Genomic DNA, 27,362 nt, shown 5'->3' with positions numbered 1-27,362 from the left:
ATTGCTCATCTCCAATGTCTGTGTATAGAGATGCACACACAATATACAAGGTACACACATATTTTGTGATTTTGTTAAAGGGGCATTCCAAAGGTAGGGGATCATTTACTGATAACTGGGGGTCTGACCGCAGGGATTCCCAGAACAGGTCTGTGAAACCTGACTTCACATAGCCCCATGATAAATGAAGCAGAGGTGTATAAGATGAACTCCGCTTCACTCATTGTCTATGTGACTGTTGTAGAAGGCAGAGTAGAGATATCAACTGTTTCTGGCTGTCCCATAGACAATGAATGGAGCAGAGGTGTATAACATGAACTCCACACCACTCATTGTCTATGTGACTGTCGCTGAAGGCAGAGTAGAGATCTCAACTGTTTCTGGCAGTCCCAAAGACAATGAATGGAGCAGAGGTTGAGCATGTGTAGCTATGCTCCATTTAAGATAGGGCTTTGCAGAGCCCGGTTCCCAGGTTCCTACTCCACATTCTCAGAATTATCTGGATATCACACAGCTTTTGGCAAATCATTTAAAACTATAAAAAATAATTTTGTTGAAAAAAAAAACAAATAACTCTTTTATTCCAATTTCCATAGCCATGTATTTTTAACGACTCGAGTATTGAAAGCATATGAACTTCTTTTGTCAAGCTCCTGTCTTAAGTATATCATGCTTTCTCATTATATACAAGTCATACAAAGTGAATTTTGCCTGCTGGCACTGATCTCTGCATTCTGTATTGGTAACAGCAGATGGCGCCATTTCCTTACAACACCATACACCGTGCACACACCTGAGACTCCGCATCTTCGGACACTTCTGCAGACTGGCTGCAAGTTGTTCTGCTCCAGTGTATGTGATCCTGTTGCAATCCAAGCTTCAAACAAAAAAATAATGATTACAGTACAGGAAATGATATTAACATTTGAAGCATTAGTCTATTCTCGTGCCACGCTGCACAGTATTGTTACTGTCCCAGAAAGCAGCTGATTTCAGCTTTCTCCTGGATTTCTCACACTTTTCATGACATATTTGCTGCAGTAACTCTACAGTTCAGTATTACGGAGCCGTAGACACTCCATGTGGAGCTGTATGGGGACATACTGATTTCAAGAACGATATATACAGTGGCTTGTGAAAGTATTCACCCCCTTGGCTTTTTACGCTACTGGAACTTTTTATTCCATTTTTGTAACTTTTTTTTTTGCATTTACTTATTTGTGCTGTGATTATTTTATAGTCTAAGTGTCATCAGTGCGGGTCCATCCTTGGGCCGTGGAGGGGCTGGGGGCTCTTTAGACTTTCCTACAATGTGACCATTTTTGGGAAGAAGGGCACCGAAAGGATGAAGGGTGGCAGGGTGCGTCATAAGGATGGGCCAGGTATTACCACTACTGATCTACCATGTATACTGACATTTTAGGTTTTGACTGGAGGGTGTAAGTAGTAATAAGCATATTTTTGGGTTCCTGAGTACTTACTGTAAGGCCTCAAGTGACGTCAGATCAGGAAGAATATTGGCCAACTGTTCGGCTCCCAAATCACAGACATTGTTATTATACAGGCTGCAGAAGAGAGAAAACACAAAGTGTTACCTTATACCACATAATATGTCAGGTATAGACCGTGCTGTGACAGAAAAGACAAGGGGCCTATGGCTGACCCAGAGCCGTCATGTAAGGCTATGCTCTCATTGAGGTTTTAGGCTATGTGCACACGTTCCGGAATTTGCTGCGGATCCGCAACGGATTGGTCACTGCGGATCCGCAGCAGTTTTCCCTGAGTTTACAGTACCATGTAAACCTATGGAAAACAAAATCCGCAGTGCACATGCTGCAGAAAAAAAACGCGCGGAAACGTAGCATTGTTTATTCCGCAGGTTGTCAATTCTTTGTGCGGATTCCGCAGCGGTTTACACCTGCGCCATAATAGGAATCTGCAGGTGTAAAACCGCAGGTTGAAATCCGCACAAAAACCGTTTAAAAAACGCGGTAATTCAGCAGAAAATCCGCAGTGCGGATTTACCAAAATCAGTGCAGAAAAATCTGCACACCTTTCCGCAACGTGGGCATATGGCCTTAGCCTCCATTAAACATTTGTACTGGAAAAAGCTCCGGAGAATGCTGCCTAACAGCGGTGTCAGCAACAGACTATAAGGCTATGCGCACACGTTGCGGATTCGCAGCAGTTTTCCCTGCAGTTTACAGTACCATGTAAACCTATGGAAAACCAAATCCGCAGTGCCCATGGTGCGGAAAATTCAGCGCTGAAACACTGCGGTTTACTTTCCGCAGCATGTCAATTCTTTGTGCGGATTCCGCAGCGTTTTACACCTGTTCCTGTATAGGAATCTGCAGGTGTAAAGATGCAGGTGAACTCCGCACAAAATCCGCGGTAAATAAGCAGGTAAAACCCAGGGCGTTTTACCTGCAAATTTTTCAGAATCCGGGCGAAAAAATCCACAATGGTATCCGCAACGTGTGCACATAGCCTAACAATCCGATACACGGATACGTCATCAGCTTTTAGAAAGTATGTAACAACGTATGTTACTCAGTAGGCACTATAGTCTATGGCTGATGGGCCCGCAATAAGGCATCTATCACAGAAACCCATCACCATAGACTATAATGGCATTCATGTCATGGACATGTCATTTAATAAATACTAAATTCCATCCATCAGCCACTGCCTCCCATGTTAAGGATAGGATACACCATATAGTTTATAGTATTTTCTGGACTTCGTGGAATAAAATGACCCAGAGATTAGCTGATAGATCGGCAGCTTTATCATTGTACCCACTAAACGCCAACAAAAACCATGCACATATGTGTAACTGCATTACATTCACGGCCATTACATATGCAATTGCCTCTCCAGAGAGGAAGAGGACTAGAACTCTAGTGCCACCTATAGGAAGTAGCAATCCTAGAACGCTAGTGCCACCTATAGGAAGTAGCAATTCTAGAACGCTAGTGCCACCTATAGGAAGTAGCAATCCTAGAACTCTAGTGCCACCTATAGGAAGTAGCAATTCTAGAACGCTAGTGCCACCTATAGGAAGTAGCAATCCTAGAACGCTAGTGCCACCTATATGAAGTAGCAATCCTAGAACTCTAGTGCCACCTATAGGAAGTAGCAATCCTAGAACTCTAGTGCCACCTATAGGAAGTAGCAATCCTAGAACTCTAGTGCCACCTATAGGAAGTAGCAATCCTAGAACGCTAGTGCCACCTATAGGAAGTAGCAATCCTAGAACGCTAGTGCCACCTATAGGAAGTAGCAATTCTAGAACGCTAGTGCCACCTATAGGAAGTAGCAATCCTAGAACGCTAGTGCCACCTATAGGAAGTAGCAATTCTAGAACGCTAGTGCCACCTATAGGAAGTAGCAATCCTAGAACGCTAGTGCCACCTATATGAAGTAGCAATCCTAGAACTCTAGTGCCACCTATAGGAAGTAGCAATCCTAGAACTCTAGTGCCACCTATAGGAAGTAGCAATCCTAGAACTCTAGTGCCACCTATAGGAAGTAGCAATCCTAGAACTCTAGTGCCACCTATAGGAAGTAGCAATCCTAGAACTCTAGTGCCACCTATAGGAAGTAGCAATCCTAGAACGCTAGTGCCACCTATAGGAAGTAGCAATCCTAGAACGCTAGTGCCACCTATAGGAAGTAGCAATCCTAGAACGCTAGTGCCACCTATAGGAAGTAGCAATCCTAGAACGCTAGTGCCACCTATAGGAAGTAGCAATCCTAGAACTCTAGTGCCACCTATATGAAGTAGCAATCCTAGAATTCTAGTGCCACCTATATGAATTAGCAATCCTAGAACGCTAGTGCCACCTATAGGAAGTAGCAATCCTAGAACTCTAGTGCCACCTATAGGAAGTAGCAATCCTAGAACTCTAGTGCCACCTATAGGAAGTAGCAATCCTAGAACTCTAGTGCCACCTATAGGAAGTAGCAATCCTAGAACTCTAGTGCCACCTATAGGAAGTAGCAATCCTAGAACTCTAGTGCCACCTATAGGAAGTAGCAATCCTAGAACTCTAGTGCCACCTATAGGAAGTAGCAATCCTAGAACGCTAGTGCCACCTATAGGAAGTAGCAATCCTAGAACGCTAGTGCCACCTATAGGAAGTAGCAATCCTAGAACGCTAGTGCCACCTATAGGAAGTAGCAATCCTAGAACTCTAGTGCCACCTATATGAAGTAGCAATCCTAGAATTCTAGTGCCACCTATATGAATTAGCAATCCTAGAACGCTAGTGCCACCTATAGGAAGTAGCAATCCTAGAACGCTAGTGCCACCTATAGGAAGTAGCAATCCTAGAACTCTAGTGCCACCTATAGGAAGTAGCAATCCTAGAACTCTAGTGCCACCTATAGGAAGTAGCAATCCTAGAACGCTAGTGCCACCTATAGGAAGTAGCAATCCTAGAACGCTAGTGCCATCTATAGGAAGTAGCAATCCTAGAACTCTAGTGCCACCTATAGGAAGTAGCAATCCTAGAACTCTAGTGCCACCTATAGGAAGTAGCAATCCTAGAACTCTAGTGCCACCTATAGGAAGTAGCAATCCTAGAACTCTAGTGCCACCTATAGGAAGTAGCAATCCTAGAACTCTAGTGCCACCTATAGGAAGTAGCAATTCTAGAACGCTAGTGCCACCTATAGGAAGTAGCAATCCTAGAACGCTAGTGCCACCTATATGAAGTAGCAATCCTAGAACTCTAGTGCCACCTATAGGAAGTAGCAATCCTAGAACTCTAGTGCCACCTATAGGAAGTAGCAATCCTAGAACTCTAGTGCCACCTATAGGAAGTAGCAATCCTAGAACGCTAGTGCCACCTATAGGAAGTAGCAATCCTAGAACGCTAGTGCCACCTATAGGAAGTAGCAATTCTAGAACGCTAGTGCCACCTATAGGAAGTAGCAATCCTAGAACGCTAGTGCCACCTATAGGAAGTAGCAATTCTAGAACGCTAGTGCCACCTATAGGAAGTAGCAATCCTAGAACGCTAGTGCCACCTATATGAAGTAGCAATCCTAGAACTCTAGTGCCACCTATAGGAAGTAGCAATCCTAGAACTCTAGTGCCACCTATAGGAAGTAGCAATCCTAGAACTCTAGTGCCACCTATAGGAAGTAGCAATCCTAGAACTCTAGTGCCACCTATAGGAAGTAGCAATCCTAGAACGCTAGTGCCACCTATAGGAAGTAGCAATCCTAGAACGCTAGTGCCATCTATAGGAAGTAGCAATCCTAGAACTCTAGTGCCACCTATAGGAAGTAGCAATCCTAGAACTCTAGTGCCACCTATAGGAAGTAGCAATCCTAGAACGCTAGTGCCACCTATAGGAAGTAGCAATCCTAGAACTCTAGTGCCACCTATAGGAAGTAGCAATCCTAGAACTCTAGTGCCATCTATAGGAAGTAGCAATCCTAGAACGCTAGTGCCACCTATAGGAAGTAGCAATCCTAGAACGCTAGTGCCACCTATAGGAAGTAGCAATCCTAGAACGCTAGTGCCACCTATATGAAGCAGCAATCCTAGAACTCTAGTGCCACCTATAGGAAGTAGCAATCCTAGAACTCTAGTGCCACATATAGGAAGTAGCAATCCTAGAACGCTAGTGCCACCTATAGGAAGTAGCAATCCTAGAACTCTAGTGCCACCTATAGGAAGTAGCAATCCTAGAACTCTAGTGCCACCTATAGGAAGTAGCAATCCTAGAACTCTAGTGCCACCTATAGGAAGTAGCAATCCTAGAACTCTAGTGCCACCTATAGGAAGTAGCAATTCTAGAACTCTAGTGCCACCTATAGGAAGTAGCAATTCTAGAACTCTAGTGCCACCTATAGGAAGTAGCAATCCTACAAGTCAATGTCGACCCTTTAACCGAGCCTTGTCACCTGACTTAGGATAATAGCCAAACCAGAATCTCAATTTGCAGACACTGTGTTTCGGGGTACTGCCCCTCATCAGTGCAAAGTGTGAGATCTGGTTTGGCTGTGTGAGAAGCGTCTGACCGAGATCCAAGAGGTAACGTTTCTCCTTGCGGAGAGTGACATGTCAAGCTGACATGCCAAGTTGAGGAGACTTTGAAGCCTTTCAGTGCTCGTCTGGGATACATGGCCATTGAAATGTTTGACCCCTACAATACCCCCTTTAAAATGGTCTTTGTGGTAGTTTTGATTACGTTTTGCCCAAAGAAACATGCCAGATGGCTATATATTAAAGCCAGTCTTTCAGGTCCCTTGGTGCTTTTTACCGCTCCCATGATCTTTCAGAGTTTTAGTCAGTCGGTCCAGTTTTAGTGCTTTAGTTTTGCTGTACGCTTATGATCCAGGACTAGTCCGCTGAGGCGTTTACTCACTGGGACTAGTCCAGGCTGAGTAGCTGCAGTCACACTGCCTGGATGTCCGTGATTGACAGTCCCTGGGCTGCCGGCATAGTCACAGCTTGCATCTCTCTGCCCCCAACTGCAGCTCTCCTAATGGCCAACTGCAGAGCAGGTACAGGACTGAGATCCCTTCAGGAGCGAAAACTGTGGAGAAAGATGCCGGCAGTGCAAGGACTGTCAATCACAGACGTAAAGCTACTAAGCCGAGACTAGTCCCGGTGAGTAAACGCCTCACTGGACTAGTCCTGGATCAATAGCGTACAGCGAGGTTATGTACAGAAGAGGTTTTTACTGAAATATGTGCATTACTGAACCAACTGAATAAAGCTCTAAAAGGTGATGGGACTAGTTTAACGGAGTCGGGGGACCTGAAAAGTTCCCTTTAAGTTATGAGTAGTGCCCATTAGTGCCGCTACGCCTAATGCAGAGGTAGAAGCTATATATGATATATAGTATAGTGAATATACGAGAATGGTATACAGCCTGTGTTGGGGCTGAGCAGACCATCAATCACAGACATCATCACTTCTCATATAGGACAAAATATGGGCTCGGCAGTCACATATCAACACTCTGCATCCCAAACACCAGCATGGCGCACTAGGTGGCTACACATGTGCCATCATTTCATGTCTGCGGCCAGTTGTGAAGTCTTCTAACTTACATCTAAAGAGTGCGCACAACGATAAATCCCCAATCTAATAACCGTGTTCTTCCATCATACGGAATCGCCCATCTTACACATATTACTTCCTATGGTCATGATGATGGGAGGTAAAAATCGGCATTGCCCGTTCTGGACATTTCGCCCTGCAGGTGCAATAACAGTAATCTGCCACCCATCCCGTCAGCTAAATGCTGAGTAATACTTGTTATAACTTGTAGAAGGAGATTACAATGTGCGCTCATTCTGAAAGACGTATACAGGAAATCTCGAGCCTGCACACTGGCACGTGTCTGCACCTAATAGTAGAGTTTCATAATGGAGAGGATCCCTCACTATGACGGCTCACGGCTCTCCACGTACCTCAGGGTCTGTAATGACTGCAGAGATGGCAGAGCCGCTGCTAGTTTCTGCGCTCCCACGCCGGTGATATTGTTCTGTGACAGGCTGCGTAAAACATTAGGATTGTTAGTGTCTGATCTTACTAATGCAATGGGCGACATAACAGATTTTATAAACTTTCGAGGACCGATTCATCACTCTGATTTTGCTTTTTGATTGTGTCACATTTTCGTTTGCACCATTGTGGCCAGGGTTTGAGGTTTCCAGATGTTTTGGCTGATTCATTATTTCTGACAACATTTTTGAGTAAATGTACTCCAGTCCCCTCTGGAGTGATATTAGGTACGCAAACAAGTCACAAAAAAAGTTTAAAGACAAAAATACAGACCATTCCAATTCATGGACTGTGTTCACCAATTTGAAGAAATTGGGACAAAAAAATGGCAACGAATTACACGAGACAAAAAAGAAAAGTGACTAAAAGGAAATTTTGCATTGGTTTACATTGCTGTGGTCTAACAGACGCAAACTTAGGATGTGACTTGTGGACCAGGGTCTTACCAACCTCCTCCTACCTGCAAAATCCAAAGACCCTTTTTTGTTATTAGTAGGTCATTAAATTGTGGTGCACAGCAGCCTGATGTTAGAGTGGCCTACTAATTAGATGTGTTGGGGATATCACAGGTGGTAGGTTTGCAGTGTTGTGGTCTAGCAGACACAAACTTTGGATGTGACTTGTGGACCATGGTCCTGAGAACCTCCTCCTACCTGCAAAATGCAAAGATCTCTTTTGATTAGTAGGTCATTACATAGTGGTGCAAAGCAGCCTGATGTTGGAGTGGCCTACTAATTAGAAGATGTGTCGGGGATATCACAGGTGGTAGGTTTGCAGCACTGTGGTCTAGCAGACACGAACTTTGGATGTGACTTGTGGACCAGGGTCCTGAGAACCTCCTCCTACCTGCAAAATGCAAAGATCTCTTTTGATTAGTAGGTCATTACATAGTGGTGCAAAGCAGCCTGATGTTGGAGTGGCCTACTAATTAGAAGATGTGTCAGAGATATCACAGATAGTAGGTTTACAGTGCTGTGGTCTAGCAGACACGAACTTTGGCTGTGACCGTTGGACCAGGGTCCTGAGAACCTCCTCCTACCTGCAAAATGCAAAGATCTCTTTTGATTAGTAGGTCATTACATAGTGGTGCAAAGCAGCCTGATTTTGGAGTGGCCTACTAATTAGAAGATGTGTTGGGGATATCACAGGTGGTAGGTTTGCAGCACTGTGGTCTAGCAGACACGAACTTTGGATGTGACTTGTGGACCATGGTCCTGAGAACCTCCTCCTACCTGCAAAATGCAAAGATCTCTTTTGATTAGTAGGTCATTACATAGTGGTGCAAAGCAGCCTGATGTTGGAGTGGCCTACTAATTAGAAGATGTGTCGGGGATATCACAGGTGGTAGGTTTGCAGCACTGTGGTCTAGCAGACACGAACTTTGGATGTGACTTGTGGACCAGGGTCCTGAGAACCTCCTCCTACCTGCAAAATGCAAAGATCTCTTTTGATTAGTAGGTCATTACATGGTGGTGCACAGCAGCCTGATGTTGAAGTGGCCTACTAATTAGAAGATGTGTCGGGGATATCACAGATAGTAGGTTTACAGTGCTGTGGTCTAGCAGACACGAACTTTGGCTGTGACCGTTGGACCAGGGTCCTGCAAATCTTTTTGCTCAACTCTGCGTTCTTGTAATTCTGGTCATGGGTAGAATAGATGGAACACCTAAAAATTTCTAGTGATATCAGAGTAATAGGGGACAGATAGTAACAATATGCAGGTTAGCTGTAGAAAATATAAAATATAGTTTTCCACACCACCGCAGCGTACCCTAACAGATCACTATTACCCTGCTCAACCTTTAAAATGTCACCTTAATGGCCAACGGCCAAAATCAACATCTCTTTCTTCTAGTACTAGAAAATACAGAAAACACGTCCTCAAACTAAATAATGATTGTCCATAACTTACTCCAGGGTGTGAAGACTCCGCAGTTCTGGGAACTTCTCTGCCAGTTTCTCCACACCTTTATCGCCAATGTGGTTCTCTGTCAGGTTGTTCAAACTAGGGAAAGGTAGAGAGGAAAAAACAAATGAATAACATTATTACAATATATTTTATGTGATAAAGCTATTCTTAACCCCTTAATGACCAGGCCCTAAGAGGCCTTACTGACTCTCCCATTTCTTTAGTTTTTGCCTCTCTGCTTTTTAGCATCTATAGCTTTTTTTATTTTTTTTTCACTGACATGGAAGTCTTTTTATATACTTGTATATATTTTTTTATATATTATGTATATATAAAATATGTTTGTCTGGGTTTTTTTACATAGTCATAAAAGATCTCTGGAAACATTTTTTTTACTTTATTAAGTATTTTTTTCCACTGTAACTGGGATGTTACAACACTTCTATTGATGAGACAGATGTGGTCCACAGAAATCCTTCTCCAATAAGTAAAGGACCCCACCACGCACAAAGTTGAGGAACCTGTTGACCAAGAAACCGCCCCCAGACCTTCCGAAGAGACTTCCTATATTGTATAATTCTATGACTGTACATTGTGCTCCACCTACTAAAAGTACAGCATGAGGGCAGTGTGAGCACGCGCATAGGGATCTTCAGTTTTTTACTTCAGTTGTCTGTATTCATATTATCATTACCTTGTACGTGCCCTAAATAATCAATCCTCTATGTATAGTGTATACCGTTCACATCAGGACTGAATGTACCTATCATAAGAATCAGTATTATCAAAACTTATGGTGCATAGTGCCCAACTCTAAGTGTCTCTAGGACATTGCATTGCTTACTCTAAGTATTGAAGAGCCGGTAGCTTCGGAAGAATTTCCACAAGCTTCAGGAAGCCATCTTGTCCATGCTTCTTTCCAAGCCTAAGACATAAAAATGAAAAATGCCGTACATAAATAGTATGCTTCATTTGCTTTTATCTTTCCAGTAGCATATGGTACATCATAGGGTTAACCAAATTCTCTATCCACTCTGCTGGTGCATTTCTCCGTTCCTCTGCCCTGTCTTTGTGTCTAAACCACAACATTGCCATGTTATGATACTACATTGCAATTAACGATACTGAATGTCTTCAGATTATATAGAAAAAACCTGCTGACAGATTCCATTTAAAGAAGGAGGCACATACACAGTACTGGATTCACAGCTGAACAGCTCAGTACTGCGGTATAATGTTCCTCATACTGCTGCTGCTTCTGACCATGCGAGTATAAAGCCCTCATCTCTGTATATTCTGTATATAATACCATAATACCAACAAATCTCCACCCACTCGCTCAGATTCAAGTGAAAATCAGAGGTAGAGCCCGCAGAGAGAAAAACTGGAGAAAATTGCAATACAGTATAATGGCTAGAAGTAGTGTTATTCCTCATGCGCACACACGACAGCTTATTCTCCACAGTTACTGGAAATTAACAAAATCTGTATCTCAGATAATATTTGTCCTCCCCGATTACAACCATCAATATTACACAATGTCAGACAAGACGCCATTAAATCATTTCACGACTTACCCAAATATGACCCTCTTTAAATTTTTTACAGCTGGAATTTCCTTAATATCAAGTGATAAATCTGGAGAGCTGGAAATTAATGCAAAAGGGGCGCCATTTAAAAACGGAAAAATTAACCTGTTATGTGCATCAAGGAATGTACAAAATACCTAATATAAAATCTTACCAGTTAGAAATGTCATTCTGGATGTCGACTAAAGCGATCAGATCTGTGACATCTTTTAAGCTTTCTACTTTGAATGGTTCTAAAGTGAATTTTTTAATGCATTTCATCAGTAGTTGACTCTGTCCATCAGCTAGCAGCATCTTCCAAAGGTTAACGGTATCACTGAGGGAGGCTCTGTAGAGGAAAAAGCATAACTTTTTGGTGAACATACTTTCAACTCCATTGTTTCCTAGGTTATCAACAACGCTCGGGTTTATATCAAGTGTCTATGTCTAGCAAGTCAGCATTACATGCAAATATCTCTAGGCCCGGACTGGCCTACAGGAGAACCGGTGTATCTCCTGGTGGGCCCTTGTGCAGAAGTAGACCACCAACCCTGTTAGATGAGCAGTAGTTGGCACAATACAGTTGATTGTCTATGTACAGACAAAGTTAGTATTTCAACATTTATTTAACTACCTAGTGTTTTATGATATAGAAGCAGCGGTATATGTGTGAATGAGGGCAATGTTACTGGTGGGCCCTTGGCACCTCTGTCTGACACGGTCTTAGTTTGGTTCCCACTGCTAGATATAGTGTAACACATTACTTCTGGCTGTTCGGCTTCTAATTTCTGCTGTCCAGTAGTGTTCTATACGATATTAAGTCATGGTCACTTTTACATCAGTAATTACTAACAGTGGTTCCAATACACAGAATAGGTGTGGCTCTTTGAACTATAGTTTAATTCCTAGAAGTTTTGTTGATTTTAGTAATGTACTGCTTTTTGGAGACAAGTATGGGGGCCATTATTCTATCTTGGTTACACCTCTGATTTGATACCCTGGATCCAACTGTCCTCTGACTAAGCCATTGGTTGTCCCCATTTTTCTGGTTTTAAACCAGCTTTCTGACCCTTCTAGTCTCAACTTGGCCCACTGGCCAACAGTGGACACAGCCCGAGGGCTGGCAGAAAAGGCCAGATCCCGGTGAAAGGGGGAAAACCAGGGCGCCTTTGGGATCTGCTATGTGGAGTGAATGGTTAGAAGTAGCTTTTTTGGACTTGATGATTTTCTAACACTACCTGTATATCCCCTTTTATTGAATTGACGGAAACATTTATTTCTGTCACACCCAAAAAATGTAATCGAGCGGTAGTTGAGTCATTTCAATACCAGCCACTCTGACACTTCCAATTCTTGACTTTTCAACAGTCATTTAATATTCTCACAAGACAGATTATAAAGATACCGTAACTCCTGGATTACAAAGCTGGAGATACATGACACAGGATTCACACAAGTTATGGACACAGTTTTTCTGCTCTCCCTGCACAATGACCTCTATATAGATCCCAACTCATCAGTAGCGTCATCTCCCATCCATAAGTTCTTACTGGTCAGGAGGCCATTGCAAAACACATCTCTATATGTTGTTAAAGGGGCTATACCGTCTGAAACAATTATGGCACATGATGTCCGATAAGTGTGAGATCCACCACTGATACCGCACTACAATACTGACACATTCCCTTTAAAGGGGTTATCAAGGACTTTTGCTTTGTTTTTTTCTCTGGGGCTAAGAACTTACCAGCAAGTAGTTGCTAACTACCTGCCTGTTCTTCCCTGAGACAATCTCACAGGCAGAGATTTCCTGGCATCAAGTCAACAGAGCAGTTTTTCTCTTCTGGTCTGCTCTCTCGACAGTGTGTCACTGCCAACATCATGCTCATTGACAGCTGACTTTTCGCATCGCAGTTAGCATGACACTGGCAGTGATGCCCCATCGACAGAACAGAGCAGACAAGAAGGAACTGCTCTGTCAGCATGACAGAAAGCAGAAGAATGGCTGGCAAGAGCGGTCTGTGACTGATCTTAGACGGAAGAGATTGTCGCAGGGCAGAACAAGCAAGTAGTTAAATACCTACCGGTAAGTTCTTAGCCCCATGGGGAAAAAAAACAAAAGTCCCACATAAACGCTAGAAGGTTAATCATTTGACGACAAATCTTGATGTGATACTTGGCTAAGTTGGCCAATTCCAATTACAAATTGTGTTTGCTAATGAGGTTCTGAACCATAATTCCAAAAATGATTTTGTTCTACGTAGGCCATACCTGAATGATGTGACGCCTTTGAGACGCACCAGTTCTTCTAAACCTGGTTGATCAATGCTCGTCTTCCTCAGATCCAAGGAAACCTTTGCTTTTGAAATTTGTAAAACTTCCTTCACTACGAAAACATCTGGTGGAGTAAGCCTAGTGTTCACAAACGAGAGTTCCTCATTCAGTTCTCCTGCTAATCCACGCACGAGCCGCAAGTTATTTGCTCCATATACACAATGAAAAACTTCAAGCAGTTTTTGTGGGCAGTGCTTCGGAAGCAGCAATGTTCGAAAATAATCATTTACTTTCTTTTGTTTTTTTATATGCTTGGTGTGCATAGAACTAGGACATCCCTTGTTGTAATACAACAGGCCAATTAGAAACCTCCGTACCATATCTGGACAACTTTCTTGGTTCCGTCTTCTTTTGAGATCAAAAGAAATATATCTGACCAAGTTCCTGTCAGTTATACTATCAAGTGTATGAAGTGCTGATGAAAAGTTCTGGATCAGTGCATTGACAGATGTACACTCCTTAGTATTTCCAGTACCAGTCAGTAGTTTTTCGGTTTGTGGTTCCAGTTGAATTTTTTTGTCGGATACAAAATCAAGACACAATGAGTCAACTGTACAGTGTTTTGTGGATGTCTTTTCACAAGAACCAAGAAAATGCAAGTTCTTCTGAAACAAATCATAGTAAAGGGCTGCTAATGTCAAAGGTAGTTCTTTGTTTCGAGTCTTTAAGTTCTCTTCAGCAAATAAGCACATTAATTTACACATAAAAGGAATATAACAATAGCTGAACACATATTGGTAATCTTTAATCCATTCTAGGGCATTACTGAAATTTGGCTGTTCTTTAAAATATTCTTTGATGTACCATTCCACCTGACTTGGAGAAAATCCCATCACCTCAATGATTTTGTCAACTTTTCCCAAGTACTGATTGAGTTTTTCTCTGACCCTTGCAGTTATAAGCAGGGTGCACCCACGTAGAAGCTTTTTCTGGAAAAGACCAGTAAATAAGTCCTTCACTTTGATTTTACTTGGTGTCATGGAAAAGGAACCATGAAGAAGACCTTCTGGATCCTGGAATTCATCGAAACCATCAAAGATGAGAAGAACCTTCTCTGGATTTGACTCAATGTACTGGTAGACATCAATGTTCTTCTGTTGAGCACAACAAGACGCCTTGAAAAGGAAATCTCTAAAGCTGTACTGCTTACATACATCCAGATTTTTACACTCAAAATAAAACACAAAGCTGAACTGATCAAACTTCCCGGCTGACCATTCATGGCAGATCTTCTCGACAAGTACAGTTTTACCCATTCCTGATTGTCCAAGAAGTGCAGTAATTTTAGTCTCCATTTCCTTTCCATGTTTGTCCTCAAACAGATTCAAGAGTTTGAGGGTCTCACTTTCCTTTTCAGCCAAATCATAATTTACTAGTTCTTTCTCTGCTGTTTTGCCAGTGCCCTTTCCAGTTTTGGGATTGATCCTACTATTTACGAGCAGTACTTCAGTGTACAAGAAATCCATTTCGGATGCAAATGTTTTATGGTATAGTTGTTTCTGGGCTTCTGTAAATGAGTTCACAACGAGTTCTGTGTAAAAGATAAAAATAGTGAGTGCTAGTGAATACATGAAATATCTATAAGATACTTAAGGAAAGACTGATACTTCTCTCTTTTATATCTACTTCTCTTTACAAAAAAATACATCCAGAGGTACCATAACAAGCACGATATAGACTTTCTTTACATAAATGTAAGATGAAATCAGTCTAGAAATGATGGTAGATCTTCATACATCAAATGTGACAAGCATAAGAAGAAATTTCAGAAGATGCCTCTAATAAGTCATCATACTTCCTTTTGTTGCTCAGATGGCAACTACAACTGTAAAATGTATGTCCTCAATCAATATTACTCACACCTTCCGGTATAGGTTTGCAAAAACTACCGATCCCTCCTATTAAAGTGGCAGATGTATTAGTGACCTCGAATACCAAAGAAACCTCAACATATCAAAGAGTACATGAAACAGCTTAGAACTTTCCAAAGGACCATGATGGCAAACTCAAGTCTTCAGCCTGCTTATTACTTACTGTTTGTTAAAACCTGACTTTTCACTGTTGGTTTTTATACTGGTCGTTGGGTAAAATGCCAGTACAAAATATTCCGGCACATATATATAAAATATTTGGCCATGTTACAAAAGTGGAGAATAATGTAGGTCATCTTACTATGCTTTTCACTGTCCCGGTGTATAGGTTGAACTTGTGTCTGCTTCAACTTGGCCAGAGTCAATAAGGGTTAATGATATAATGAACAAAACATTAATTCTGAAAAGAAGCAGGTGTTCATATGATGTAGGCAACGTTCATACTAGCAGTATTTGGTCAGTATATTACATCAGTATTTGTAGCCAAAACCAGGAGAGGAACAATCAGAGGAAAAGTATAACAGAAGAAACACATCACCACTTCTGTATTTTTCACCCACTCCTGGTTTTCTCTTACAAATACTGATGTAAATACCGACTGAATGTGTGAGCGTGGTCGAAATCATATGAAAACCTGATTTTTTCAGAACCTAAAGTCTGGTCATTAAATCTATCAACATTGATTTTCCTATATAGCCAAACCACTAACTCAATATTCTGAGCTAAAGACGTATTCTGGTAAAAGCAAATTATCAACTATCTGCTAGATCGTTGCTAACTTCTAGATCGGAGGGGGTGCAACCACCGGGACCCACTCCAAATACTGAAAAGGGATCCCGTATCCTCCTTTTCCACACTTCCACTTCAATCAAATTTTATAGGACTGAAGAAGATGTATCTTAGAAGTACTGTACGCTCCCATGGAGACTGAATGTTGTTAAATGGAACATATATGGCCAATGTCTGTTCTACAATCATTGGGTGTTTCGAAAAGGAACCATTAAAGCACTTATCAACTATCCAGAGCTTGGTTGATAATTTGTAATTACTGGAATATAAAAAAAAAATATGAAATCTCAGTTCTGACTTGGTATTTCACAGAGGAATCTCCCGAATGTCTTCGTTACACAGAGTTCCTGATGTCACACATTGGAGATTTTGGTCAGGTCCATGTAAGTATGCTAAGTTATAGTAAGAATTAATACACTTAGAACAAAGAGAAAACTAAGAAACCAAAAGTTACCTATTGAGGGACAGTGGCCCAAAGAAGCCTCTTCTGGCGAGTTGGGCAAATCGGCTGCACTGGGCACAAAAGGACTGCAGGATCCGTTCCTATCGGGAGATGGCGGGATGCTCGTATTTGTAGAAGGTGCGTGGGGTTCTAGATCAAACAAGAGACAACTCATTCAGTTAAGACCCCCATACACATGAGATGAACGTTGGCCAATCTTGTTGAAATAAAGCCTAATTTTTGTACAACAAAAACCCATGTATTTTTCCAATATAAATTCTGTGTCCCTTCCACGTGGTTTTCAAGATGTCTGATTGATGGGATTTAACAGGAACTTTCCACGTAATAGACCCAAAGGTAGAGGACTGATAGAGCTGCATCTTATACCGAACCATGCACCTGTGCATCCTCACGGGAAATCAGCAATAACAGTGCTTATCGCATGACTACTAGCAGAAGAACTGACAATTGTAAAGAACTGATGCACAACGAACACTTAAAGATAACCTGCACTTGCCATACATTTGTAACTGTTATACCTGATTTACTGGCTGCTGTTCTCTGAGATTTGCCATTTTTCTTTTGTTCTTTTGTCTCTCCATTCCTGAGTTATGGTCCTCTCTCTCCTGTATGTAAATCTAGTCTTTTTAGCCAACTGGGCGTGGTCCTCAAGAAGACTTTCAAAAACCAGAGCTGAGAACTATGGCCACTTGGATCAAAAGGCTAGAGGAAATAGAGGGTCAGGAACAGAGAGGTGCAGGGAAAAAAAAGAAAAATAAGGCTAAAATCGAGGAAAGAGCAGCATCTACATTGTGTTAAAAAAAAACATATTTATAGCTAATATCATTTCCTCTTTAATAAGTTATATCATTTTTCATTGTGCAAAGAATATTTATTTGCTGTAACTGTAATTCATCCTTCAGATCTATGTCTTTAGAGATATTTTAGACAGTTTTTTTCTTCATATTTAAAAAGAATTTCTGCTTTCAGAAAAACTCCTGCGCCCGGGTGCAGTTTGTTTTATAAAAAGTACTTTACTCACCCTCCCCAGGTCCAGCACTGAGTCTGCACAGTTCCTCCTGCAGCCAGTGAGCTCAGTGGTTCTGGATTTGAGCGGCCCATGCCGTTTACCTTAGCAGACCTACTGAGCTTAGATATTGAGGAAACTCGGCGCTGGACTCAAGGAGGGAGAGTAAAGTACATTTTGGGTTTTTTTTTTTTAATAAACTGCAGCTGGGAGACAGGAGTTTTGTGAAACCAGAAAACCCTTTTAACAACAATTTTTTTGTCTTTATCCCTTTTGTATTTTGCGGCCTGTTGTACCATGGCCTGGCAGCAAAAAAAGTAGGTGTGCACGAATATTAAGCTCCAGTCATCAGCTAACCAAGATCCTCTCGACGTCCTGAATCTGGTCAGAATGCTGCGGAATACCCAAGATTAATTTCACCAGCCTTAAACCTGCACTAATGATGTAGGAAATATCTGTGCAGAAGGAACAAAAAAAATTCTACCTTTTGAAGGTTTCATTGCTCATTTGCAGCAATTAATATTTCAAGGAGACCAAATTTTTACTGTGTAATCTGAGATCAGCATGATGTAGGGAAATAGACCCTGATTCCAGGGATGTGTCACTTACTGAGCCACTTGATTTAATATTTTACAATGAGTTTCCCCTGCTGCAGATCTAGTAGTTCTCGGAATGCTGAGCTCTGTATAACCCCGCCCACATCACTGATTGGCTGTTTTCGAGGGGGCGAAGTTACACTTTGCCTGAGGATTACATGGCATGAGACAACTAGTCCTGTAGTGATGATGTCCTGCTGATAAAGCAGATTTTATTGAAACATGACACAGCCTAGTAAGTGACACATCAATGGAATAAAGGTCTTGGCCCCTACATCATGGTACTCTCAGATTACATGACAAAATCTGACAGATTCCCTTTAAAGAATGGACTCTTACCAAGTATAGGAGTGGGGTGTGTAGTTGGCACACATGACGGCACAGACACAGGAGCAGGTGCTAGGAAGAAAACAACATGACAGATTTCAGACATCTGCTCGTGTCCAATGGCGCCTGACACTAAGTTACATAATGATCATTTGACAATTCCTGACCCCAAGAGTTCTTCCGAATACATTTAGGAAAGATTCTCCGGCCTGGCGGTTCTGTACCCGAATGCATAAAGGAAAGGAATATGTTTGCCGTGAAGGCAGAAAGGCTGGAAACAACAAGCAGACGTAGACATAAAATGAATTACCTGGGAAAAGAACTATGCTTGCGATAAACTGAAAACTGGGTGGTGAAACCACAGGGAAAAACTGAGGATGGCATGTGTTTCCTGAGGAAGAGAAAGAGGAAATGGCTTCATCTGATTATAACTAACGGGTGACGGGGACCACACGGGAAACACTCACCTGCCCCATCACGAAGGCATGCATAGTACGGGACATTGGCGGAGTGTAAAGGATCCGGCGTCCCATTCCCAGTACACATCTCATTTATTGCAGGAGTGTCTGAATGAGAAATACACTATACATCAATATATTAGAGAGGAACCGCCATTTTCATTTTTATTCTATAAATCAATAGAACACATGAAAATAAGCAACGGTGTAATCTATATTATCAGAGAAATCTGATTCTTTCTCCTCCTGGACGGATCACTCATTCTCAATTCATTGGTAATATCTGTGTTTAGTGGAGACAGATTTTCCCATTTCAAGGATAGGAGATGACATTTGGTTCTCCTCCACTATGAAGGAGCTAGGGGCAGACATAGAAATTCTGCTCCAAGTTCTCCAAAATGTCTGATGAACCATCCATATGGAGAAACCAGATGAGTCTGATGGGGTCCACGGCTGGATTCTCTCTGAATCACTTTAGATGACTGACAAGTCTCACACTATGTTCACACATGGGAGAGATCTATCAGGTCAGTCAATCAGAGCGGTGCGGAGAGAAATCCAACCGGGGACTGCATCGGACTCATATTGTCACTCCCTATAGTCCCCAGATGGATCATTAAACTATAGAGTGCTTCAAAGTATGACATGTAATTGTGCAGCCAGGATCTAATCCAGTGTTCCCCAACTCCGGTCCTCAAGAGCCACCAACAGGTCATGTTTTCAGTATTTCCTTAGTATTACACAGGTGATAATTGCATCACCTGCAAAGGCAATAATTCCATCACCTGTGCAATACTAAGGAAATCCTAAAAACATGACCTGTTGGTGGCTCTTGAGGACCGGAGTTGGGGAACACTGATCTAATCCATGCTGCCCCTGGTTTGGGTGGCATGTATCTAGTGACAGGTTCCCACTGAAACCGTAGCTAGATCTGGTTTCTAATGGAAGTGGACCCAGAACATTTTGCATCCAGGTCCAGGAGTTGGAGAGGAGGACCATGCTGGAGATATCGAGGTTTAGAAGTCAAGTTGAGGTTCATCCAAAGTCTATCATTATTTTCCACTCCAGTTCTGAAAGACTAAGAAATTCTCAATTTGTGGACTGTATAAAAAACATTTAATATATATATAAACATACACAGGTTTTTAATCAAATTAGAAATCTTGTGAGCCGTGAGGCCTCTTAATGAATTTGGCACAACCTTCAACTGATACGGGCCACCGCAAAAAATCTACTCACGTCATGGACTGAAGCACATTTCTGACATAATTTATACTACTTCTTTGGTGTACATTACTATGAACAGACCAGACGCGCTTGGTCACCACCACTTTCCACCTCTCCCAGCGAAGCTCAGCATTCTTTATAAGAAATTGGCTGAGCTGGCCAGAATTTGAAAATAAAAAGCAAAATTTATCCTCAAAAATTTTGCAACTTTTCAAACAGTTTTAAATCAGAATCCTGGTGAAAACTGATGAATTTGGCCCAAAGACTATACATGAAGATACATCTTCAGATTTCCTTTCCTGAAATTTTGTGTGTAAATAAAACCCCCATTACCCTGAGACCGAGAATAATCTCTACACAGATGTCCCCAGACCTCTCGTCAGTGTGACTGTTGCCATATGTCCTTTCTCATGCATCCAACATTTACCTGCACTTTTCTTCTTTCTCCCTTGTTTTGTCTTTTGAGAACGAGAACTTTTTCTTAAAGGACCTGGAATAAAAATACAATTCTGTATAAGTTATCGGTGGTGCGTTGACTAGCACTGCCGTTTGCATAGCTGGATGTCCCCGTTAGTCAAAGTTCCCGATGACGCATTTGGACTGTCGTAGTTCCTTATTATGACCAATGACAAAATGAGATTTCTAATTTTTTAATTCTTAAAATCAGATGATCTCAAATACTGTTTTCCAAACAAGGAGGAAGCTAAAAAACCCCATCGCATTGTAAATAATGTTTGACCAAATTGTTTACAGATTTGAGACATGCCCCATTAGCGATGTTAACAGAGCTTTACTGTAGCAACAGGTAGTTGTTATGATCTGGTGGCCTTGGAGCAGCATGAGACGGACTATGGAGAAGGTGGTCCCTGTACTGACCGCAAACCCTGAACTTAACAGCGTAACTAGAAGTAGCCGTGGGGGGTACCTAACACTCCCTAGACCCCTCGACACAGCCTAAGATCTAACTACCCCTAAAGACAGAAACAGGAAACCTATCTTGCCTCAGAGAAAATCCCCAAAGAATAGACAGCCCCCCACAAATATTGACTGTGAGAGGAGAGGGAAATAACATACGCAGAAATGAAATCAGGATTTAGCATAGGAGGCCATACTAGCTAAAAAGAAAGAATAGAACAGAGTACTATGCGGTCAGTATTAAAACACTAGAAAATATCCACCACAGAAAATACAAAACACCACATCTGACTAAAGACATGGAGGGTATATCTGCATCTACAGAGAAATAGCTAGGCTGCAAAAAAATCCTTCACAGACTAAGCTGGACAAGACAAAAACATGAAAATGCACAGAACTATAAGGTCCACAGCAGGTGGACAGCAAAAACAAAGCCAGGACTTATCTTTGAAGAAAAGCACAGCAAACAGGAGAGACCAGAAGGGATGTGAATCCTCCAAAAACAATGGACAACTGGCAGGGACTAAAGAATCCTGCAAAGCTATATACCCCAGTCAGTTTTGCAATTAGCAGATACACCTGTCCAATCCTGCAGTCCAGGCACAACTGCATTACCCTCTACAACCACCGGAGGGAGCCCAAAAGCTGAATTCACAACAGGTAGTAACGTAAAACTACTAAACATCTAAAATATCTATTAAAACTGGAGAATCTCAGCTTCAAATATAGATGGTGCAGTAGAAGGGTAATAGATCCAGAGGTAAAAAGTGACAAACCCTACGGGCTGCATCTTGTACCCTCCACATACATTTCCAGATTCTTTATCCCACAATGATGGGTACAAGACTTAATACAGCTTTAATACAAATTAAAGAAAATCAGAAAACTCAACAGCACTAAAGAGACTTCTCTTCTGCTTACTACTTCGTATTCATAATATTTAATTAGGAACATACTTCCACTGCTCTAGAATACTGCACCTCGCCCTAAAGGAACATCTATCCCAGTGGTCTCTAAACTATGGTTCCCCAGCTGTTGCAAAAGCAACAACTCTTAGCGTTCCCTGACAAATTGGGAGTTGTACTTTTGAGCTATCAGTAGAGCCACAGTTAGGAGACCACAGATCTAGCAATTAGTTTGCAAATTTTTAACACTTTTCCATACTCACAATTTTTTCTTATGCGTTTCCTTGGTGGCTCTTCTTCGTTGTCCTCCGGTTCGCTTAGTCCAACTGCAAATAATGATAATTTAATATTAATTTAATTTATATAGCGCCAACCTATTAAGCAGCACTTTACAAGTAAGATAAACACAATCATTACACGTAGAAGAGACAGTAAATGATTTGCTTGATATGAATAAATGAATTTGAAAAAAAAATTAGTGCAGTGTGCAAAATAACAAATCTTGTTTGCAATCAATGGTCCACATTTGTGGGAGAATTCTGTAGTTTGGTGTCCCATAGAAAACGACTGCCTAAAGTCTGGAAGCCATGGATTTCACCAAACGCTGGGTTCCTCCTTTGTGATGCTTTGCCGGCCTTTACCACAGCTAATTTCAGTTGTTCCTTTTTTGTGGGTCTTCAGCCTTAAGGTTTGTGTTAAGCATGTGAAATGCATGCTCGATAGGGCGACTTGGTCATTGCAGAATATTCCACATCTTTACCATTATTTCTTTCGCAGTATGTTTTGGGTCATCTGTCCTGTGAAGCGCCGTCCAATCAATCTTGCTGCATTTGGTTGAATCTGAGCAGAAAGTATCACCATGTACACTACAGAATTCATCTGGCTGCTTCTGGCATGCAGATAGATGAAGCTGCAACCCATAATGAGGTCCTGGTTATGGGGGACTTTAACTACCCGGATATTAACTGGGAAACAGAAACCTGTGAAACCCATAAAGGCAACAGGTTTCTGCTAATAACCAAGAAAAATTATCTTTCACAATTGGTGCAGAATCCAACCAGAGGAGCAGCACTTTTAGACCTAATACTATCTAATAGACCTGACAGAATAACAAATCTGCAGGTGGTTGGGCATTTAGGAAATAGCGACCACAATATTGTGCAGTTTCACCTGTCTTTCACTAGGGGGACTTGTCAGGGAGTCACAAAAACATTGAACTTTAGGAAGGCAAAGTTTGAACAGCTTAGAGATGCCCTTAATCTGGTAGACTGGGACAATATCCTCAGAAATGAGAATACAGATAATAAATGGGAAATGTTTAAGAACATCCTAAATAGGCAGTGTAAGCGGTTTATACCTTGTGGGAATAAAAGGACTAGAAATAGGAAAAACCCAATGTGGCTAAACAAAGAAGTAAGACAGGCAATTAACAGTAAAAAGAAAGCATTTGCACTACTAAAGCAGGATGGCACCATTGAAGCTCTAAAAAACTATAGGGAGAAAAATACTTTATCTAAAAAACTAATTAAAGCTGCCAAAAAGGAAACAGAGAAGCACATTGCTAAGGAGAGTAAAACTAATCCCAAACTGTTCTTCAACTATATCAATAGTAAAAGAATAAAAACTGAAAATGTAGGCCCCTTAAAAAATAGTGAGGAAAGAATGGTTGTAGATGACGAGGAAAAAGCTAACATATTAAACACCTTCTTCTCCACGGTATTCACGGTGGAAAATGAAATGCTAGGTGAAATCCCAAGAAACAATGAAAACCCTATATTAAGGGTCACCAATCTAACCCAAGAAGAGGTGCGAAACCGGCTAAATAAGATTAAAATAGATAAATCTCCGGGTCCGGATGGCATACACCCACGAGTACTAAGAGAACTAAGTAATGTAATAGATAAACCATTATTTCTTATTTTTAGTGACTCTATAGCGACAGGGTCTGTTCCGCAGGACTGGCGCATAGCAAATGTGGTGCCAATATTCAAAAAGGGCTCTAAAAGTGAACCTGGAAATTATAGGCCAGTAAGTCTAACCTCTATTGTTGGTAAAATATTTGAAGGGTTTCTGAGGGATGTTATTCTGGATTATCTCAATGAGAATAACTGTTTAACTCCATATCAGCATGGGTTTATGAGAAATCGCTCCTGTCAAACCAATCTAATCAGTTTTTATGAAGAGGTAAGCTATAGGCTGGACCACGGTGAGTCATTGGACGTGGTATATCTCGATTTTTCCAAAGCGTTTGATACCGTGCCGCACAAGAGGTTGGTACACAAAATGAGAATGCTTGGTCTGGGGGAAAATGTGTGTAACTGGGTTAGTAACTGGCTTAGTGATAGAAAGCAGAGGGTGGTTATAAATGGTATAGTCTCTAACTGGGTCGCTGTGACCAGTGGGGTACCGCAGGGGTCAGTATTGGGACCTGTTCTCTTCAACATATTCATTAATGATCTGGTAGAAGGTTTACACAGTAAAATATCGATATTTGCAGATGATACAAAACTATGTAAAGCAGTTAATACAAGAGAAGATAGTATTCTGCTACAGATGGATCTGGATAAGTTGGAAACTTGGGCTGAAAGGTGGCAGATGAGGTTTAACAATGATAAATGTAAGGTTATACACATGGGAAGAGGGAATCAATATCACCATTACACACTGAACGGGAAACCACTGGGTAAATCTGACAGGGAGAAGGACTTGGGGATCCTAGTTAATGATAAACTTACCTGGAGCAGCCAGTGCCAGGCAGCAGCTGCCAAGGCAAACAGGATCATGGGGTGCATTAAAAGAGGTCTGGATACACATGATGAGAGCATTATACTGCCTCTGTACAAATCCCTAGTTAGACCGCACATGGAGTACTGTGTCCAGTTTTGGGCACCGGTGCTCAGGAAGGATATAATGGAACTAGAGAGAGTACAAAGGAGGGCAACAAAATTAATAATGGGGATGGGAGAACTACAATACCCAGATAGATTAGCGAAATTAGGATTATTTAGTCTAGAAAAAAGACGACTGAGGGGCGATCTAATAACCATGTATAAGTATATAAGGGGACAATACAAATATCTCGCTGAGGATCTGTTTATACCAAGGAAGGTGACGGGCACAAGGGGGCATTCTTTGCGTCTGGAGGAGAGAAGGTTTTTCCACCAACATAGAAGAGGATTCTTTACTGTTAGGGCAGTGAGAATCTGGAATTGCTTGCCTGAGGAGGTGGTGATGGCGAACTCAGTCGAGGGGTTCAAGAGAGGCCTGGATGTCTTCCTGGAGCAGAACAATATTGTATCATACAATTATTAGGTTCTGTAGAAGGACGTAGATCTTGGTATTTATTATGATGGAATATAGGCTGAACTGGATGGACAAATGTCTTTTTTCGGCCTTACTAACTATGTTACTATGTTACTATGTTCAGTCTTCAGTCATATTATCAATAAACACTAGTGACCCAGCGCCATTGGAAGCCGTGCATGCCCACGCCATCACACTGCCTCCACCATTTTTTACAGAGGGTATGATGTGCTTTGGATCATGAGCCGTTCCAAGAATACTCCATGTTCTCGTTGTCCCTTCATTCTAGTTCAAGTTGATTAGTTTCATCTGTCCAAAGAATACTTTTCGTGCCCTGGGCTGGCTTCTTCAGATGTATTTTAGCAAAGTTAATCTGGCCTTTCTATTTTTCAGGCTGATTAATGGTTTACACCTTGTGGTGAACCCTCTCTATTTCCGCTCATGAAGTCTCATTATAGTGGACTTAGAACCTGAAACACCTACTCTCTATAGAGTGTTCTTTACTAGGCTGGATGTTGGGAAGGGTTTTTTCTTCATCATGGAAAGAATTCTGTGATCATCCACCACTATTGTCTCCCGTGGATATCCAGGCTTTTTTAGGTTCCCAAGTTCATTAGCACGCTCTTTTTTTCAGAATGTATCAAACTGTTAATTTGGCTACTGCTAACATTTCTGCTCTCTGTTTTTCTTCTTTTCTTCCATTGAGTGTTTCTTCATCCGCTTGCTATGGGTTCACGGCAACGGCTTCCAAATGCAAATACCACACCAGGAATCAGCACCAGACCTTTAACCTGCTTAATTAATGATGGAAGAACAAAGGAAAAGCCCATGCAGACCATTGAAGTGCTTTAGAGAGAACTGTCCAGTTACTTTTGGTTCCTTTAAAAAGAGGCATCTACATGTTAGGGAGCTGTAATTCGTAAACCCTTAGGCTATGTGCCCACGTTGCAGAAATGCTGCGGAAATGTCTGCAGCATTTTTGCAACTCCCTGCGGAATTTGTATGCGTTTTAACGCAAAACACAAGCGTTTTGCAAGCGTTTTTAGCTTGCAGAATGCTTGCATTTTCCAAGCGATTTGAAGCATCGCTTGGAAAAGTGATTGACAGGTTGGTCACACAAGCATAGTGCTTGACAAGTGTGACCAACTTTTTACTATTGATGCTGCCTATGCAGCATCAATAGTAAAAGATAGGATGTTAAAAATAATAAAAAAATATACATATATGGTTACTCTCACCTTCCGACGGCCCCCGATCTTCTCAGCGGCGCTCCCGGTACATTCCGTTTCCAGGGATGCTTTGCGCGAAGGACCTTTGTGACGTCAAGATCGCGTGACCGCGACGTCATCCCAGGTGATTTGCACAATGCATCCCTGGGAACGGTTGCCGCCGCGTGCACCGCTGAGAGGCGGAAGGATCCCGGGGGCCATCGGAAAGTAAGTATATAACTATTTTTTATTTTAATTCTTTTTTTTTCTACAGAAATATGGTTCCCAAGTCTCCTTTCCTTCAGACTGGGTACCATCCGCACATGAAGTGCTCACTTTACGCATGGTGGGCATAGCCACATGCGTAAAGTGAGCGTTTCAATGCAATCCTATGGCTGCGGAATCGCAGCGATTCCGCAGAAATAATAAACATGCTACGGATTTTACCGCTATGCGATTCCGCAGCATGGACACAGCAACTGCGGAATCCCATAGGATTGCATGGGAATGCGGTTTTAAGCGTTTTTATGCGTTTCCACTGTGGCAAAAGACGCGGCAGAAACGCATAAAAATCGCAACGTGGACACACAGCCTTATTCCAATTAGGATGTGAATAGCCTCAAATTAAGTCTGCACTTTAAGCCCATATTGATTATATAACTGTATATATCTTGAATATGTTTTGGTAAACAGCTAAAATGCCAAAAATTCTATCACTGTCTAAATACTTCTGTATGTTTTGGAACAAATATTCTTAAACCTGAATGTTTATAAAGCTTGTAGTATGTTATAATGAGCCTGACCTGTGGACTGGCATAGATAAACAATTACAGTGTCAAGGCTTCAGAGCAGGTTACAAACCTTTTGTGAAATTCATTACGGGGTCCATTAAGATTAATTTTTCTATTCTTTGGCAATTTTGTATTTCAATATCTATGTGCAGTAGTAAATG

General features: G+C 41.6%; 1 protein-coding gene across 1 annotated transcript in view; it reads right to left on the bottom strand.

The window, feature by feature from the left end:
- The window catches only part of CIITA (class II major histocompatibility complex transactivator), a 74,730-nt gene that overhangs the window by 5,562 nt on the left and 41,806 nt on the right, over nucleotides 1-27,362 (bottom strand). The window contains exons 6-19 of the mRNA XM_069734039.1: nucleotides 22,163-22,225; nucleotides 20,507-20,569; nucleotides 18,862-18,960; nucleotides 18,705-18,785; nucleotides 18,407-18,466; nucleotides 16,457-16,594; nucleotides 13,280-14,873; nucleotides 11,187-11,360; nucleotides 11,021-11,089; nucleotides 10,288-10,368; nucleotides 9,447-9,539; nucleotides 7,441-7,524; nucleotides 1,482-1,565; nucleotides 794-877 (exon numbers count right to left, since the gene is read on the bottom strand). Of these exons, the coding sequence (XP_069590140.1) occupies nucleotides 794-877; nucleotides 1,482-1,565; nucleotides 7,441-7,524; nucleotides 9,447-9,539; nucleotides 10,288-10,368; nucleotides 11,021-11,089; nucleotides 11,187-11,360; nucleotides 13,280-14,873; nucleotides 16,457-16,594; nucleotides 18,407-18,466; nucleotides 18,705-18,785; nucleotides 18,862-18,960; nucleotides 20,507-20,569; nucleotides 22,163-22,225 (2,767 nt within the window). The remainder of the gene's footprint in view (nucleotides 1-793; nucleotides 878-1,481; nucleotides 1,566-7,440; nucleotides 7,525-9,446; nucleotides 9,540-10,287; nucleotides 10,369-11,020; nucleotides 11,090-11,186; nucleotides 11,361-13,279; nucleotides 14,874-16,456; nucleotides 16,595-18,406; nucleotides 18,467-18,704; nucleotides 18,786-18,861; nucleotides 18,961-20,506; nucleotides 20,570-22,162; nucleotides 22,226-27,362) is intronic.

This window comes from Ranitomeya imitator, chromosome 7 (genome assembly GCF_032444005.1).
Source record: "Ranitomeya imitator isolate aRanImi1 chromosome 7, aRanImi1.pri, whole genome shotgun sequence".
Classification (NCBI taxonomy): Eukaryota; Metazoa; Chordata; class Amphibia; order Anura; family Dendrobatidae; genus Ranitomeya; species Ranitomeya imitator.
This window is presented reverse-complemented; position numbering and strand designations above follow the sequence as displayed.